At 38.1% G+C, this 17,135-nt stretch overlaps 1 protein-coding gene across 1 annotated transcript in view; it reads right to left on the reverse strand.

Moving 5' to 3' along the window:
• pdgfbb (platelet-derived growth factor beta polypeptide b) overlaps positions 1 to 12,905 on the reverse strand; it is a 40,866-nt gene extending 27,961 nt beyond the window's left edge. Inside the window, exon 1 of the mRNA XM_057860653.1 lies at positions 12,275 to 12,905. Within this exon, the coding sequence (XP_057716636.1) occupies positions 12,275 to 12,340 (66 nt within the window). The 5' untranslated portion in view covers positions 12,341 to 12,905. The remainder of the gene's footprint in view (positions 1 to 12,274) is intronic.
• Between the last annotated feature and the right edge of the window lie 4,230 nt (positions 12,906 to 17,135).

A 17,135-nucleotide genomic window follows, 5' to 3' on the forward strand; every position in this document is an offset into this window, starting at 1 on the left:
GAGCAAACCTAATCCAGAGGTAGTTTTTATCGACACCTTTTTCTTCTTGTGTGCATTGCCTTGCGCCACTGGCAATGACATTCTCCTGTTTCAACAAGCTATCGTTTACCACCATATGCCGTCTTTATTATATGGCGGAAAACACTCAGGTGACTTGAAGTTCCGCTCTGAGACACCCAATTTGGCTAAATTTTAAAATTGTCTGATATGCATGTGTGATACATCGTTGGAAAGCTTAAAATCTCCATTTTCTGGGGGAAGAATTTTTTTGAACAGGAGGACATTTTAAAAATATATATATATATATATGTTTTTTAAACAGCAAAACCCTATTTGGAGGCGAGAGCACGCGAGAGCAGAATTACAGACGCCATGACTTTAACGAGATATTATCGCGTACTAACCTTGTTTAGATCCAAAAACTTTATGTAGCATGTATCACTGAGTGTCAAGGCACAGTTATGAATGACCACAGTTTTATTTTTGGGGGATTTTATGGGTGAAACATGGAAATATAACAAGGGTTGCGATGCAGAAATCGCAGACATCAAGGAGTGGTCGAGATTTTCTTTTTCATATATTTACCCCTTTAAACGTTTTTTTCTCAATTTTTCTTTGTTTGGATCGTTTTTATCATCTAAAATATCAGAAAAAATGCGACAGTAACAAAAATATATATATAATTAAGCCATAGTTATGAGGTAGATATCTGTGACTTTTTTACAGACATCATTTTTTTCTTTGTGATGTCATTTGTTTAAAAGTTTAAAATATGCGAGTGAATAATTTTTTAAAGTCGTTTTTCTTTTTTTAAACGAAATATTAGCATCAATTAATGATTCTAAGCTAAAAATGACAGACATTTTGAATAATGAATATAATTAATTACCTTAGTTTTATGGCTGGGTTGAAACAAAAGCGGTTGGGCGACGTCTGTAAACGGGGGTTTCCAGGGTAAAACAGACAAATTAAAGATAGTTCGGGGCCTTAATATATATATATATATATATATATATATATATATATATATATATACATATATTGTTCTATTAAACACAACAGTTGTTTTGGCTTAAAACACAGCAGTTTCTTTTAAAGAGGAGTGCAAGAGCAGAAACTGATTTTTCAGTCTTGTCTGTGTTTTCCGCCATATATAATATCCTCTGGTTGCCTTACGTCTCTGACTGTTCTTGGGGGTAATTTATATTGCTATTTTTGTGAAGCGATCACAAATGCTTCTTGGTTACAGCTAAGGAACACTTAATTTTTTCATTAATAACAAATCTTAATTCAATTAATGTATTTATACTTCCCCCTTACTAAGGTTGTTTCTTTACAACAGAAAAGGTAACGCTTTTAAATCTGGCCATGGCCCCAACAAAATGTTTACTGCATATGAAGGTGAATGGCTTCACCTTGCTGGCGTTAAACTAGGCTTTTGTACATCTGCACAAGTTGATCCATTGTTCTTATTTTTTACCTCTGAGTTTTTGGCTTCGGGAACCGTATGAAGAAAACATCCTTCATATGTGGATGGTCGTCAAGTTCCATTGCAGCAGTGTTTACTCGGCATGTTCTTTTTTGAAAGATTACCGGCAGAAAACAAGCAGTACTAGCATTGGTTGTATGCGAGCGCGTTTCCATGTTGACCCCCTTCCGGTTTACGATGGTGACGTCACGCAGCCTTTCGGTCTAAAAATAGCATTGCTGCGGTATGCTATTTCATTTTCAATTTGCATTTAATGCTCTTTTGGAATATACAATCTTAGCAAGCCTTTTTTTTTACATCTCCTAAAATTTATTCTGCAAGACATTAAATGTTCCTAATCCGATGACTCAATTACTCGAACTAATTGATAGCTTAATCGATTACTTAATAATCGATAGCTGCAGCCCTAGTCTTAAGTATGCACTCCAATGATAATCTGGACATCATAAATATCTGCCAATCCATTTGTCATTATGCTTGTCCTCTTTAGGCTTGTGGGTGAGATGGGTACATCCCAAATGGTCAACAAACAATGTGAGGGCATTCCTATTTTCATATGTTTGGTCAATTTTATCTTCAGTTTACCTGATTTTGCTTTTTTTTTTTTAATATGATAAGATGCAGGAGTACGCTATTGAATCTCCACACAGATGAGTAAATACGTATATGAACCCAGAACATTGGTGAAGAACATTTAGACATGTGCTCTTACCACTTGTCTACTCTCAGCTGTAATATGTTTCAAGTTAGTATTCTCTCATTCTAGAAAATGTGCTATTTCTAAAGAAACCTCATATTCATTCTGGGGCATTTTTAGGTAATGTCCTTGTTAAATCATTAGCTAGACGTCCAATCCATTTAAACTAGGAAGGGCTAAGGAACATTCATTAATTCATCTATCTATCGTTGTCAATGGCAGTCAATAAGTTAATTTTGGGTCACTTCTTAGTTAATTTCAAGATACTTACAGATCACTTCCAGATGATTTTTGGTCGATTCCTGACCTCTGTGAAGTTGCCCCCACCCCCCTCAGACGCAAATGTATATAAAAATGATGTCAATCGTTTGTGCTATGTTTGTGCTTGTTTGTGCTGAAAAAGTTTTGTTTGTGCTGCTTTCTTTTTTAAGATATTTACAATTGTTTTATAGGTAAATATGAGGTCAACCAGCCCCCCCAGCCCCCCCCCCCCCCCCCCCCCCATTTTGATTCAAAATGGCTAAAAATTAGTGTCAATTGTTTATGCTTCGTTTGCAGTGGCCCGGGAAGTGGGGTGGTGAGGGTGCTGCAGCATCCCCTGGTGTTGGTGAGAAAAAAAGTTTTTGTAGATTATTTTGTAGTTGTTGCTGTTAAAAATACATAAATAAAAAGGACCGAAACAATAGCGTATTTAACTTTAAGGATTAAATATATATGTTGAAAAAGTTTTTTTGTTAACAACAGCACCTGACACTTTGATTGCTACCGGGTCACGTTGAATAAGGTGATATTGGAAAAGAAATGTAAACTGTTGACAGAGGAGGTGTTAACATGGCAAAAAAACGACTTAGTGATTTTTTTTCTTTTTAACAGCAGCGACATTTTCTAAAATTTAAAATTCAATTTGAGGTCGCAAATGACGATGATTGTCCTTTGTTGTCTTCAAACAGGTAAGACATTGCAATAAAAAGGCTTTGTAGCCATATTATTGTTTATTGGTGCTGATGAGCTGCCGCCGTGCAGAGCTCTGTTGGATATATGTGTGCAATTTATTTGAGTGTTGTGAAATGTGGGTGATAAACCAGACTTGTTTGAACTTTTAGTTTTCTGAAGTGTTTTTGTGTCATTGCGCCGTCTAGCTGAGAGGATTTGCATTATAATACATGGGTGCTTTTTTTTTTTTTTACAAATACAAAAACTCCAGAACACACTGTAGGTGAAATAGAACGCTGTCTTTTTAGTAGCCTAGTATTAAGTCCTGTTCATTCGTCACTCTCTATATTTGTAGATTTTTTTATTGACGTCTTGTTAGTATAGGGTCTTTTGTTTTTTCTTTTTGCATTACAAATGAATGGGACCATTAGAAATAAATGGGGATGTTTATGTCAAAATTTGGTGGAAAATTTTTTTGTGTGTATTTTGTGAGTTTTGATTTTCTGATTTTTTTTTTTTTTTTTCATACAACATGTAAATTATGTTAATCGTATAAAAAAATGTTGGATAAGATACATTATTAATTAATTCTTGTATAATTATTAAATTTGTTAATGGTTTTTTAAATAAATGGGTTTTTTTAAAAAAAGAAGTGTTTTTTAAATGTTCAAAGCATGAGGGCCAAAAAAGTGGACTGGGAAAGAAATACGAATCCCTCAACAACGAATTCAGAATTCAAAGACTCCCTGGCAGTGTGGCTCAAAGCCATTTGTATGATAATAAGAATGTTTGAAGTTTGCATGTATGCCTTATTCCCACTTTCAAAGTTGAACTCTGGGAATTCCCGCTTGTATACATCAAAGTCCTTTTAACTTTCACCCGTGAGCATCCCTGTCAAAATGGAGTTTTCAATTAAATGTGCTCCCTACAGAAGCCATAAAACGGATTGTAGAGGTTGCCAGTCATCCATCATATATGTTGGAATTCACCTTTACATCAGGCACTCACGATTAATTGAGCCATTTGTTCTCGCGTGTTATCACACATATTCACCGTTTAGCCCTGAAGACTTTTCTAATTGTGGGGATACTTTGCAAAATGCACTCTGAACGATGCTTACCGTTCCAACTTTGAAATGTTAAGAATAATTCACGCATTGCAGGCTCTTTTAATTTCATATTTAATGTTAATAGTTAAGGCAAAAACCCGGGTTTTTCAACACAAAATATATTTCTAATGGAAAAACATTTAAATTTTCAAATTTCAATTTCTATCTCATCCTACTCTTTTTAATCCAATTCACATCATTTACACATAAATATTTTCAGGAACTCAAGGCTCACAAAAGGTGTTGTCGTGCTTTGAGTTAAGTTTTGTTAGGATTTTGCCCTAGTGTTTGTTGTCCATGTGATTACCCATTGATTTCCCCTGTTGTGCCTCCTCCTTGTGTGTTGACCAATCCACTGCCTCTTGTGTCACCCACCTGTGCCCCATTGTCTCGTTATCCCTTGTCTGCATTTAAGTTCCCCGTGTGCTGTCTGTTCTTGTTGCGTCATTGCCTATCCTAGTGTCTGTTAGTACGGTCAAGCCCTCATATTCAGTTTTGGTTTTGGTACCTTTTCATTTGATCCCCCGGTGTTTTAGTTTGGACTTTGGTAACTTTTGTTAACTATTATCAAAGCATTTTGAGTTCCCACACACCCTGCTTTGCGTTTTTGCCTTTTTTCCCTGCGATTGGGTCCACCTCGTCCCACGCACCCTCACAGTTGTATACAGTTTTCGTTAAAATCTCACAGTTACTTGTGCCAAAATTTGAGAAAAACGTACCCATTTATTTCCAATGGCCCCATTCATTTCCAATGGGGAAAAATGACCCTTTTCAGTTTGTGCAGGAAGTGACACAGGAATGCCCAAAAATAAACAGGAAGTGATCCAAACGATGCTCCCATAATCAACAAGAAGTCACCCAAAATGAACTAATTTCCCACCATTGACAAAGGACTGATTGTGAATACTCATATTTCAGTGCCATTGATGTTGCTAGACTTCCAATACATTTGGACTGGGAGGGGCAAATGAACATTCTTTCATTTGCCCCTCCCAGTCCAAATGGGTTGGATGCAGGGGCATTACCACTGGGTGGCAAGGGTGAAAGAAAGAAAACTGGATGTAGTACTAACGACAGTCTGGGCACCGCGTATGGTATCCCATTCAAATAGTACTGATGTGTTTCAAGTTTTAACCTTTGCGTTGTTACCTCCTCTTTCACCTTGAAAAAAAAATGGTTTGTTCCTAGGGGGCGCTACACACATTTACGCATATTTTGATTTTTTTTTTTTTTTTAACATTTTATCAAAGTTTTCACCAGTGTTCACCTGGCTGTTGAGATGGGTGGGTTTTGAACCATTCTGTGGGGGTCAAAGTAGGGCTCAGAGCATCGGCTGGACAAAGAATGACTGCTAGGGGGCGCTTGGAATTTTTATTTGGAATTTGTCTTCACACGGTATCAAAGATTGCACCTGGCTTGACCTGGCTGCCGATTTTGGTGCATTTTGAAGCATTCTAAGGGGGTCAAATTGAGCTAAAAAGGGCTGCAGAACAAAGAATAACTATAATAATAATAATAATAATAATAATAAAACCGAGGAAGCACAATAGGTTACCTAAAAAAAACATTGGCACCTGCATGACCTGATGCTAACTGGAAGAACCAAAAACCAGTTCTTTCATAGTGGTTTCCCGTCCCCCTGGTCCCTACTCACAGTTTTTGTTAGATTTCTCTGACTTTTTATCCTGTATTTTGCTAAACTGGGATAGAATTATAATTGTAGGGGATTTTAATATACATGTTGATGATGACGGTGACTCTCTTGGTAAGGCTTTTAATGACCTACTAGATGGGACTGGCTTTATTCAAAATGTAAATAAACCAACTCATAGTCACAAGCACACACTGGACCTGATTTTAACGTACGGTACGGAGATTAGTGATCTTATTGTTCATCCCCACAACCCCGTACTATCTGATCATTTTCTAATTACATTTCAGTTTGTACTTCAAGATAATCCGTTACTAGTGAAAAAAACTCAGATGAAAAGACATTATGTGATCACTCTGTTTCAGAGTATAAACAGATAATTCAGCCAATATTTGCCTCCATGTCGGCTGATTATGAAAGAAAAATGTCTGGCCTTGCTGTTGACGAGTTTGTTGATAGTGTAATGTTTACACTACGAACTGCTCCCGATGTAGTCGCTCCCCCCCAAATTAAAGTTTGTCAAGCTGAGATGAGCTTCTCCTTGGTTGTTGAAACACGTTCTCTTAAACAATCTGGAAATTAGAAAGACTTTGGCGCCGTTCCGACACATAGCACACTCTCTCTGCCTGGAAAAACAGTTTAGTGACCTATAAACAGGCCTTGCCTACAACTAAAACCAGATATTACTCATCCTTAATAGATGAAAACAAGCATAATGCTAGGTTTCTGTTCAGCACTGTAGCAAGGCTGACAAACAGTCACAGCTCAGTAGAACCTTCTATCCCACCCACTCTTAGCTGTGATGACTTCCTAAAAATTTTCAACAATAAAATCTCAACTATTAGAAATAAAATAAATGAATTACTTCCAACCATTAGGTCTGATAAAGCGGAGACTGAAAATTCAGAATCTCCTATAAACCCCTCTATATTATTAAACAACTTCACCACTGTAGACCAAATCGATGTATCTTCAATCATTACGTCCTCCAAATTATCAACGTGCCTCCCAATCCCAACCAAACTTTTTAAAGAGACCCTGCCTCTAACTATTTATATTATCCTAAATATAATTAATACCTCATTAGTTACTAGCCACGTGCCTCAGTCCTTTAAATATGCAGTTATTAAACCGCTCTTGAAAAAACCTATTCTTGATCCTGACATCTTGGCCAATTATAGACCTATCTCTAATCTACCCTTTCTCTCCAAAGTCCGTGAAAGAGTGGTAGTCAAACAATTCTGTCAGCACCTACAGGGCAATAGTTTATTTGAACATTTCCAGTCTGGCTTTCGAGCTCATCAAAGCACTGAAACTGCATTAGTCAAAGTAACTAACGACTTGTTACTAGCCGCTGACGATGGATTAGTCTCGATCCTGGTTCTGTTGGACCTGAGAGCAGCCTTTGACACAATCGACTATAATATCTTATTGCAGAGACTAGAATGTGACATAGGCATTAGAGCAGCAGCCCTCTGCTGGTTTAATTCATATTTATCTAATAGGTACCAGTTTGTCAATGTAAACCTGCAATCATCACAGTGCTCTTGAGTCAGTTATGGTGTGCCGCAAGGGTCGGTCCTCAGGCTCCTCTTGTTTATGCTGTATATGCTTCCTTTAGGCAATATCATCAGAAAACATAGCATTAACTTTCATTGTTACGCTGACAACACACAACTGTATTTATCAATTTAACCTGAGCAGATCAGGCAAGTGGATGAACTGAGCACCTGCGTCCGAGATATAAATACCTGAATGAGCACTAATTATCTTCTACTTAACCCTGAAAAGACAGAAGTCCTTATAATAGGCCCAAGATGTGTGAGAGACTCTTTAACTGCCCAGATAGTAACTCTGGACAGAACGGAATTTTTTCACCTGCGCAACATAGCCAAAGTTAGAAATATTTTATCTAAAAACGATGCAGAAAAATTAATTCACGCATTCGTTACATCTAGATTGGATTACTGTAACTCCCTACTTGCAGCTTGTCCTAAAAGTTCTCTAAAAGGTATTCAGCTAGTCCAGAACGCAGCAGCAAGACTTTTAACAGGAACTAATAGAAGAGAGCACATCACCCCTGTGCTCCAGGCCCTTCAATGGCTTCCAGTCGAGTTTAGAATTAAATTTAAAATCCTCCTTCTTACATTTAAGACCATTAACGGATTGGGGCCATGTTATCTCACCAATATTCTGGTTCCATACCGCCCCAACAGAACACTCCGTTCTCAGAATGCAGGTCTATTGGTAGTTCCCAGGGTTTCTAAAAGTACAATCGGAGCTAGAGCCTTTAGCCACCAAGCTCCTGTTTTATGGAATCAGCTTCCAGCTAGTATTAAAGAAGCCGAGACAGTCTGTACATTTAAGATTAGACTAAAAACGTTCCTATTCGACAAAGCTTATGGTCAGGCTACCCCAAGGTTTCTCATTTCTCCCAAAGAGTTTTGGAGTTTTTCCTTGCCGACATGGACGGTCAAAGGATGGGGGATGCCCTGGACTTGACCTTTATTTATTTAATCTCTATTTATTTCATCTGCTGTTTCTGACTGTGTATCATATTGCCTCTGCAAAGCCCTTTGAGACAACCTTGTTGTGATATAGGGATATACAAATAAAATTGAATTGAATTGAATTGAATTGAATTGAATTGAATTGAATTGAATTGAATTGAATTGAATTGAATTGAATTGAATGTCCATACTGTTCAGTCATGGATGTGTTCTAAGTAAAATAAAAGAAAATCAACTTTTATTTGTTTAGACCAAATCACAACAAGTTATCTGAAGGAGAAAACAAAACATGTTTTAAGGTGCAGTAGACGTACACTGGATTTCAACCTACTTGAACACTGTAGCTTTTTTTTTTTTTTTTGCCACCCCCTTTTTGTTTTGTTTGCTTTTTGTTTGTGTTTGTTTTCCCCATAAATGTATCCCGTAACAAATAAATGCCAAGTTGGAACAAAGCAGTCTCGGTGTCATCTCAAGACATACAGTTTATCAAATGTTATGTGAAGTATTGTCAAAAGTCGCATAATGGACCTATTCCCTAGCTGCAATTTGAACACATGTTCTTTTTATAATGAAGTTACAGAGCGTTTGTGAGGCACAGCTCAGTGATTTAAATGGTTGTTTCACATCTGGAGCATTAGCCGCATCTAAACGCACCATGTGGTACATTCAGGACCTGCAGAGGACGATGTACGTGCACGTGCCTGCCCCTGGGCAATCCTTCTTATAGAAACTTAATGACACGAATAACAAGCTCACCCCTGGACCACCCTTATACTTTTTAAAGAATCAGCCCTCCACCAAACAATTAGTTTATAGGGTGTCAATGCAGAAATAATATTTATAGCTTTTACTGCAGTCATTTCAGTATATCATATTTATCGCCAAGGGCGTAGGTTTGGTGTAAACATTGGTTGGGACAGTATAGCAGCGTAACCTGTATGTACACTTTTTGCTGGGGACAGGACATTAATAAGACCAAAAAGATTGGGTAAACAGTGGTCAGTGCTAGATTTCTCACAAACATGAACCTAAATAATTGTTAGGCTAAATTGATCAATGCAAAATAAATACTTTCATGGATATTGGTTCAGGTGAAACAACGCTCGATTCATACCTTTGTTTTCAAAACTACTAAAGAAACATTTTGAAGTGCAAGTCCCTTCGTTAACAAAAACTTGAAGCTATCCAAGAATGGGTCCACTTCTGGGGGACATTGGATCACCCCTAGACTCAAACTAAAGTATTGAAATATAAAAGTAATTTGGGAAAAGATTAATGAAAAAAAATCGGGAGATACTGTATCAAAGGAGGCACTGTCGGGGACAGTGCCTCTGGATTGGCAGACCAGGGTGGTGGTCCCTAGGCCTGTCGCGATAACAAATTTTAGTGTGCGATAATTTATTTAATAAATTATTGCGATATGCGATATTATTGCACCCCCCAATTAAAAAAAAAAAAATAATAACACTGTGAGAATACAGTATATATTAATAGATCATGTACACCCATTTAAACGCAATAAATGTTTACTCTTAAATTCAAAAATACCTTTTAGGAAATCACAACTAAAAACAATAGACCATGCCTCTCTTAAGTAAAAGACCATAATATTAATACTTACACAGAAGAAATAAAATGTGTTTTTAAGAAAAATAAAATTCCACTTAATAATTTAAGCATCTAGGCAAATGAAAACGTTTCCCCTCATAGCTTCTGCTATGACGTTCCATGTGTAATACAGTGGTACCTCTACATACGAAGTTCATTCCTTCCAGGAGCTTGTTTGTAAGTCGAAATGGTCGTATGTCGAGCAGGATTTTCCCATAAGAATACTCCGCGACCCTCGTGAGGACAAAGTGGCATGGAAAATGAATGAATGAATAAATAATTCGTTCCACAGCCCAAAGACCAACACTGCATCCTTAATAAATACTGCTGTTACTATTGCAAATAGCAATTACAAAGAGCAAAACAAATAAAATATGAATAAAAATCAGAATAACAATAATATAATAATAGCAATAATAACAATAATACAATACATTACCTGTAATAATGTAACAAATCGGCTTCTAATGTGGCTGACTTTTTTTGCTGTACCTGAACGCACCGCGGGGCTGACGGTGAGCAGGAGAGCACTATTTTACTTTCTGTTTCGATCCTGGCGTCAACAGCAGTGGACACTCGGCGAGTTAATGGAATAAATTATTTGAAACCTGCCGAAGCTGACGATTTCTTAGGCGATGTTACCACAATAAGAACTGTCACCTTAACTTAGCGAACGGAGGGGGACCGCTGGCCGAGATCGGCATTCTATGACCCAGTTCATGGATGCACACAACATGTTTATATTTTGCCATCATCCACATCTTCATTTCAATGGTAAGCGTCACCTTTTCGTTTTTATCCTCCACCTGCACTGTCACCTTTTCTTTTTTTTTTTCCTCCACCTGCACTAAACTTAAACGGCACTCAACTAAAAAAAGAACTAAAATGCATTTTGCGTAGTTGGTAACAAGAAAGCCGAACTTTTAACAGCACGTCAGCAGCTGCACGCGAGGCGATAAATCTCAGTGGAAAATTTATTGCCTTCATTTTTATTTACCGTGCGATAAATGGAATTATTGCATATTGCGACAGGCTTAGTGGTCCCCCTTTATAAGAAAGGGGACCAGAGGGTGTGTTCCAATTATAGAGGGCTCACACTCCTCAGCCTTCCCGGTAAAGTCTGTTCAGGGGTGCTGGAGAGGAGGGTCCGTCGGAAAGTTGAATCTCAGATTCAGGAGGAGCAGTGTGGTTTTAGTCCCGGCCATGGAACAGTGGACCAGCTCTACACCCTCGGCAGGGTCCTAGAGGGTGCATGGGCGTTCGCCCAACCAGTCTACATGTGTTTGGTGGATCTGGTGAAGGCGTTCGACCGTGTTCCTGTACGACTGGTGTCAGAGTTTGGTCCCCATTGCCGGCAGTAAGTAAGTTTGTGTCCCCCTGAAGTGAACCCATTAGCGCACCGTTATTTATTTATTTTTAATAAAGGAACTTTCTGAAGCCACCGTGCTGCATTACAGTAATGCACGTAATGCAAACACTGATCCAAATGAGGGACGGCTAGCTTGATTTTGTTGTTCCTTGTGGAGGCTGGCCTGACTGCAGAAGTTTTGCAGATTAGCAAGTTCACACTGTTTAATGTTATGCTAACTCTGATGCTTGTCGGACTTTCTTTAGCAAAATTAGTTGTGTTTTCCCCACTTCCACAACCTTTACGTCTTTTTACATTAGTGGCCAGCAGCAGTTGAAAAAAACTTCGAATATACCTCCCTCTCTTCGATGGGGGCAGAGGTGGCAGCATGTTGCTGACATGAATCTGTCGGGGCTGCGTGACTGTGCATGTGTGTCTGTGTATATAACTGAAGTCATTATATAATGCAAATAAAGTTGCTTAAGAATTTGTGGAGACAATTTGAGCATCCTGAAAAGTTAGTAATGTTATGTCCCTACCTTCGTTATGCAAACCTACGCCCTTGTTTATCGCTTTATATATAGAATGATTGATCACAACATTGGCTGGAGAAGATCATCAGCTCTTTTTCATTTTTTTCCCTTTCTTGCAGGGGAAGACACGGACAAAAATATTAACTCATTGGCCGCCAGGGACAGCGCTAGATGTCCAATGCATATAAAGTGGGAGGGCTGGCAACAAAAACTAATGCTTTTGTGTGTTTAAGGAACACCTCTCAATTGAAATTGTGCAACCTTTTGGCACAGCTCTATCACCCCTCTAGTCATAAATGTACCTTTTTTTATTTTATTTTTTTCTTTCCATAAGCGTACCAAATAGGGTGACTGACGGTCGAGTGTAAAAGTTCATGGAACTGCGGTGCGCACTCACCTCGGCCGCGCCAATTGGCACGCACGTCGCCAGCAACACCAGAAGCAGCTGCACGGTGGAGCTCATCTTGCTGCCCAGCCTGGAGCCTCTGCGACGGACCGAGCATTTATGGAGGCTCCGGAGGCCCGCGGTCCTCGGCCGGCAGGGTGCGCGCGGCTGGAACGCCGGCTTTCCTGGCTGGGACAGTGGCTCTCTCTCTTCTTGCGGTGGATTGAGCCCTAGTTGTCTTCGCACGCTGATGGCAGCTATCCAAAAGATGAAAATGAGGCGGTGGAAGACAGTCAGCGATTGCCTTTTCGTCCCAAAATATATTGTTTAATCCGCATTAAAAGATCGCCTCGAGTTTGCTTTGTGCGTCAGATAGATGCGAACCAGCTTTATTCCCAAAAAAAAAAAAAAAAAAAAACTTCCAAATACCGCAACAATCCAATGTGATCAAAGCATTGAAAAGTACTGATTCGGACAGACATTGAAAGTGTTCCAAATGTGTCCCGAAAAAAAGTCTTGTTATTTAAATTTGATCCATCAATACGTCCGGTGCTGGCAGGTGGCAGCCCTTTGGGTCCTGGTTCTGCTTCCCAGGAGGTTTCTTAATCGGCCGGGTGCGTAGATAGGCCTGATGAGACAGCAGGAGAGGTGGCGGTGCGAGGGCTAGAGCACACTTCCAAGACTCTGCTGTTGGTCCCCTCAACGCTATACTCTCCCGCCCCCTGTCTCGGGAATGCCTCATCATCTGCATAATAGCACAAAGAAACACACTATAAGCACTTGCTGCAGTAATTCCCAAATCACAATTATGATAATCTACTAATTCCTTTGGACTCTTATTCGCTTTTTGCAATATGATATGGAGCAGTCTGCATAATTAGAAGTCACAATTGGTCCAAATGAAGCAAGTGATAGATGCACATGAATAACTTCAAACAATCATACACAGCATAAGAACTAAGAAGTAAAGTAACTGGATACAAGTATAGATTTGTTCAAATGGTCAGGTAAGTTTTTGAGCAAATTACTGACATTGGGCCATTCTGACAAATTGTTTCCATTATTCTATAGTAGGGCTGTCAAACGATTAAAATTTTTAATTGAGTTAATCACAGTTTAAAAATTAATTAATCGTAATTAATCGCAATTCAAGCCATCTAAAAAATATGGCATATTTTTCTGTAAATTATTGTTGGAATTAAAAGATAAGACAAGACAGATATATACATTCAACATACATACAACTACAACTTCAACAACATAACTACTGCATTTGGTTATTATAACAATAAATCAAGAAGATGGCATTAACATTATTAACATTCTGTTAAAGCGATCCATGGTTGGAAAGACTTGTAGTTCTTAAAAGATAAATGTTAGTATAAGTTATAGACATTTTAAAACCCCTCTTAATGTTTTCGTTTTAATAAAATTTGTAAAAAAAATTCAAACAAAAAATAAACTAGTAGCTCGCCATTGTTGATGTCAATAATTACACAATGCTCATGGTGCTGAAACCCATAACATCAGTCACACCCAAGCGCCAGCAGAGGGCGACAAAACACCAAAAAACACAAGTATCAAATGGGCATGACACTGTGCTGTCATTTTAATCTGTTTGAGCAGGGCATGTGCGTTGAATGCGTCAATTATTTTAACGTGATTAATTTGAAAAATTAATTACTGCCCGTTAACGCGATAACTTTGACAGCCCTATTCTATAGGATTTGTGGGTAAATCAAATTCAAAACATCAATAGCATAGCATATCCGTTTGCCCTTTTGTGTATTTTTGAAGGATGACTTAATAATTTTTCTCCAGCAAAATATTTTATCGGCGACTTTTCCTACTGTGCCGCATCAAGACAGTTTTCAAGTTGGGACACATCATTACCCTAATTAAAAATACATACTGTGGTATGAAAAAGTATCTGAACCTTTTGGAATTTCTCACATTTCTGCATAAAATCACCATCAAATATGATGTGATCTCTGTCAAAACCACACAGATGAAAAAATTGCTTTAACTAAAACCACCCAAACATCTATAGGTTTTCATATTTTAATGAGGATAGTATGCAAACAATGGCAAAAGGGGGGAAAGTAAGTAAGTGAACCATCACATTTAATATTTTGTGCCCCCCGCCCCCTTTTTTTCGGCAGCAATAACTTCAACCAAACGCTTCCTGTCCATCGATCAGGACTAATGTTGGCCCATTTTTCTCTACGAAACTGCTGTAGTTCAGTCAGAGTCCTGGGATGTCTGGCATGAATTGTTGTCTTTAGGTCATGCCACAGCATCTCAATGGGGTTCAAGTCTGGACTTTGACTTGGCCACTCCAGAACGTGTATTTTGTTCTTCTGAAACCATTCTGAAGTTAATTTACTTCTGTGTTTTGGATCATTGTCTTGTTGCAGCATCCATCCTCATTTTAGCTTCAAATCTCTGACAGACGGCCTCAGGTTTTTCTGCAAAACATCCTGATAAACTTTTGAATTCTTCCATTAATGATTGCACGTTGTCCAGGCCCTGAGGCCAGGCCCATGGCATGACATTCCCTTTAAGGCAGCCTCATCCAGTGGATGCATAATGCAACCCCAACAACTAGTACTGCACCTTATAATGCAATGTGGCCTATATATGAAAACCGTTTTCAAATAGGCCATTCATTGAAGGTGCACCTTATATTCCGATGCGCCTTATATTGCAGAAAATACGGACATTTAAATTTAATTTTGGGTAGGTTATATATAAGAACACTCTTACTGTCTGGTCTTTCTTATTGTATTCAAATGTTTCCTTAAAAGCCAATGTTGAATACAGCACAAATGTGGGAATTTGCTTATGATTCATTACTCAACTTCATTATTAACCAATGGGGGCACAAACATTGAGTTTTATTGGGCTTCAACATGACTGCAAATCACTCGTCTAAGTATATCATATAAAATAGAAAGCACCTGCTGTCCACGTAACAAGAAACGCTGTACAAGTTGATTTATGCACATTAACTTTGCAAATAAATGACTGCTTTTTATTTAATATGAAATGTAGAGAGGAAAGACAAACAAACTTTAAAGTGAGTAAGAGGTAATATGAGCTTGGAAACTAAAAAGAGACTTCCTATTCAAATGTCATTCGGTAGTTCAGTCATGTTCAACCATAGCCAGAGGTGGAGGAAACTGATTGAACCTAGCAATAAAATTCTGTTCAGAGTTTAAAATTGGAGCTGGGGAATTCCTTTACTTGTGAGCCTCGTGAGCATTCGTAAAGTACTCCCCCCGGGACTCTTGGCCTGTCAAATTTGAGAATAACTTTAAATGCACTTCAGATGTCATTTTATATGGACAATAAGACTTTTAAGTTGAGTTGTCTGATAATGACCTTTTAACTGATATCCCAAAATCTTCCATTTCCTAAAAAAATCTAATATCAATATCAAACCGATTCCGATACATCCAGTTGTGGACTTAACATATTATGGCTAATTGTGATGCCCCACCGGATACTTTAATAATGATAAATGTAATAACTAAAAGGTTTTCCAATTAAACTTTCTGTGGAAAAAATAAGAGAACAACTTGAACTAAAGTCATGGAAAAAGTGCCTATATATCACCACTATATTTATTATTGAAATCAAAATGGTGCAAGCATCAGTTTTTTGGGATGAAGTGGAAGTGCAAATTCCCAATACGGTACTTATTTGGTCCTTGGTACACAAATCGATAGACAACGAACAAATCAGGCTTTAAAGGGACATCGGACGCTGGAGTAAAGTTGAATTAGCTTTACTGTGGTCATCTTTCTCTTGACGAGAGCAATTATACTTTTTTGTAAGACTCAAAACAATGAAACGTGTCAATAATATGATATAAAGTCACAAAATAAAGCAAAGTAAACAGTACACCACGTGTCAATTTGAATAGCAACTGGCAGTACAGCTTGCAAGCAATGAAATAATGTAACCACATTTTACCACAAATGCAAAAGCGAAATATAAACATCTCTAATATACTACACATCGCTCAGGAATATAAAACAATGGAAATGTAAAGTATAACTTACAAGCAATACTTGTATAAGGCACAAACTACGTGGTGAGATGGCAAGAACTGCTATCTCTCTCTTCTGCAATGAGCTCACGTCGACATATGATTACGTCAGCAGAAAGTGCTGGAAATCATCAAAACTAATACACCTAAGCTCCAGCAGGGGGCGACAAAACACTACAAACACAGGCAGGCGATAACTGGACATGACAGCACAGCCATATGCATCTTGGCCCAAAACCGATAATGAAAAAAACAATGTCGATATTACCCGATATCATTTTTAAATGCTTTTATCGGCTCCCCGATGATATCGGACTGCTCTACATTTAAGTCCTTATTTTTTTTAAAGGATTAATCAAAATTGCTTTTTACTTTCACTTGAGTTGATTTGTGAAAAAGAAACTACTCTAACTCCGCTACTTTGGGCTATACTAGAGCCGCTATTTTTTCCTCTTTATTCTACATAGTCACTTTATTTTTGCCGGAGGTGCCAACAGTAGCTGTCTCAGTTTCACCAATTAGACATTGTGACAATAACCACATGACTCCATTATACCAGTCAAAGGTAACAATATTTTTTTTCTCCACAGGAGGGCACTCATGCTTTTTAGACGGGTGATGTTTCCATGTTGTTCTGATCTGAATTTGATGATTTTTGTGTCATCTTTTTGGCCCAATATGGTCATGTAATAGGTTATAGAACAGTATGATATTAACAGTTCACATAGATGAAGTTGTGCTGAGAAAAAAAAATACCATTATTATTATTTGGTTTTAATCAGACATTGTAAGCAGTTACTCACAATGTTAGTCATTACT

Source organism: Corythoichthys intestinalis, chromosome 16 (genome assembly GCF_030265065.1).
Source record: "Corythoichthys intestinalis isolate RoL2023-P3 chromosome 16, ASM3026506v1, whole genome shotgun sequence".
NCBI classification, from domain to species: Eukaryota; Metazoa; Chordata; class Actinopteri; order Syngnathiformes; family Syngnathidae; genus Corythoichthys; species Corythoichthys intestinalis.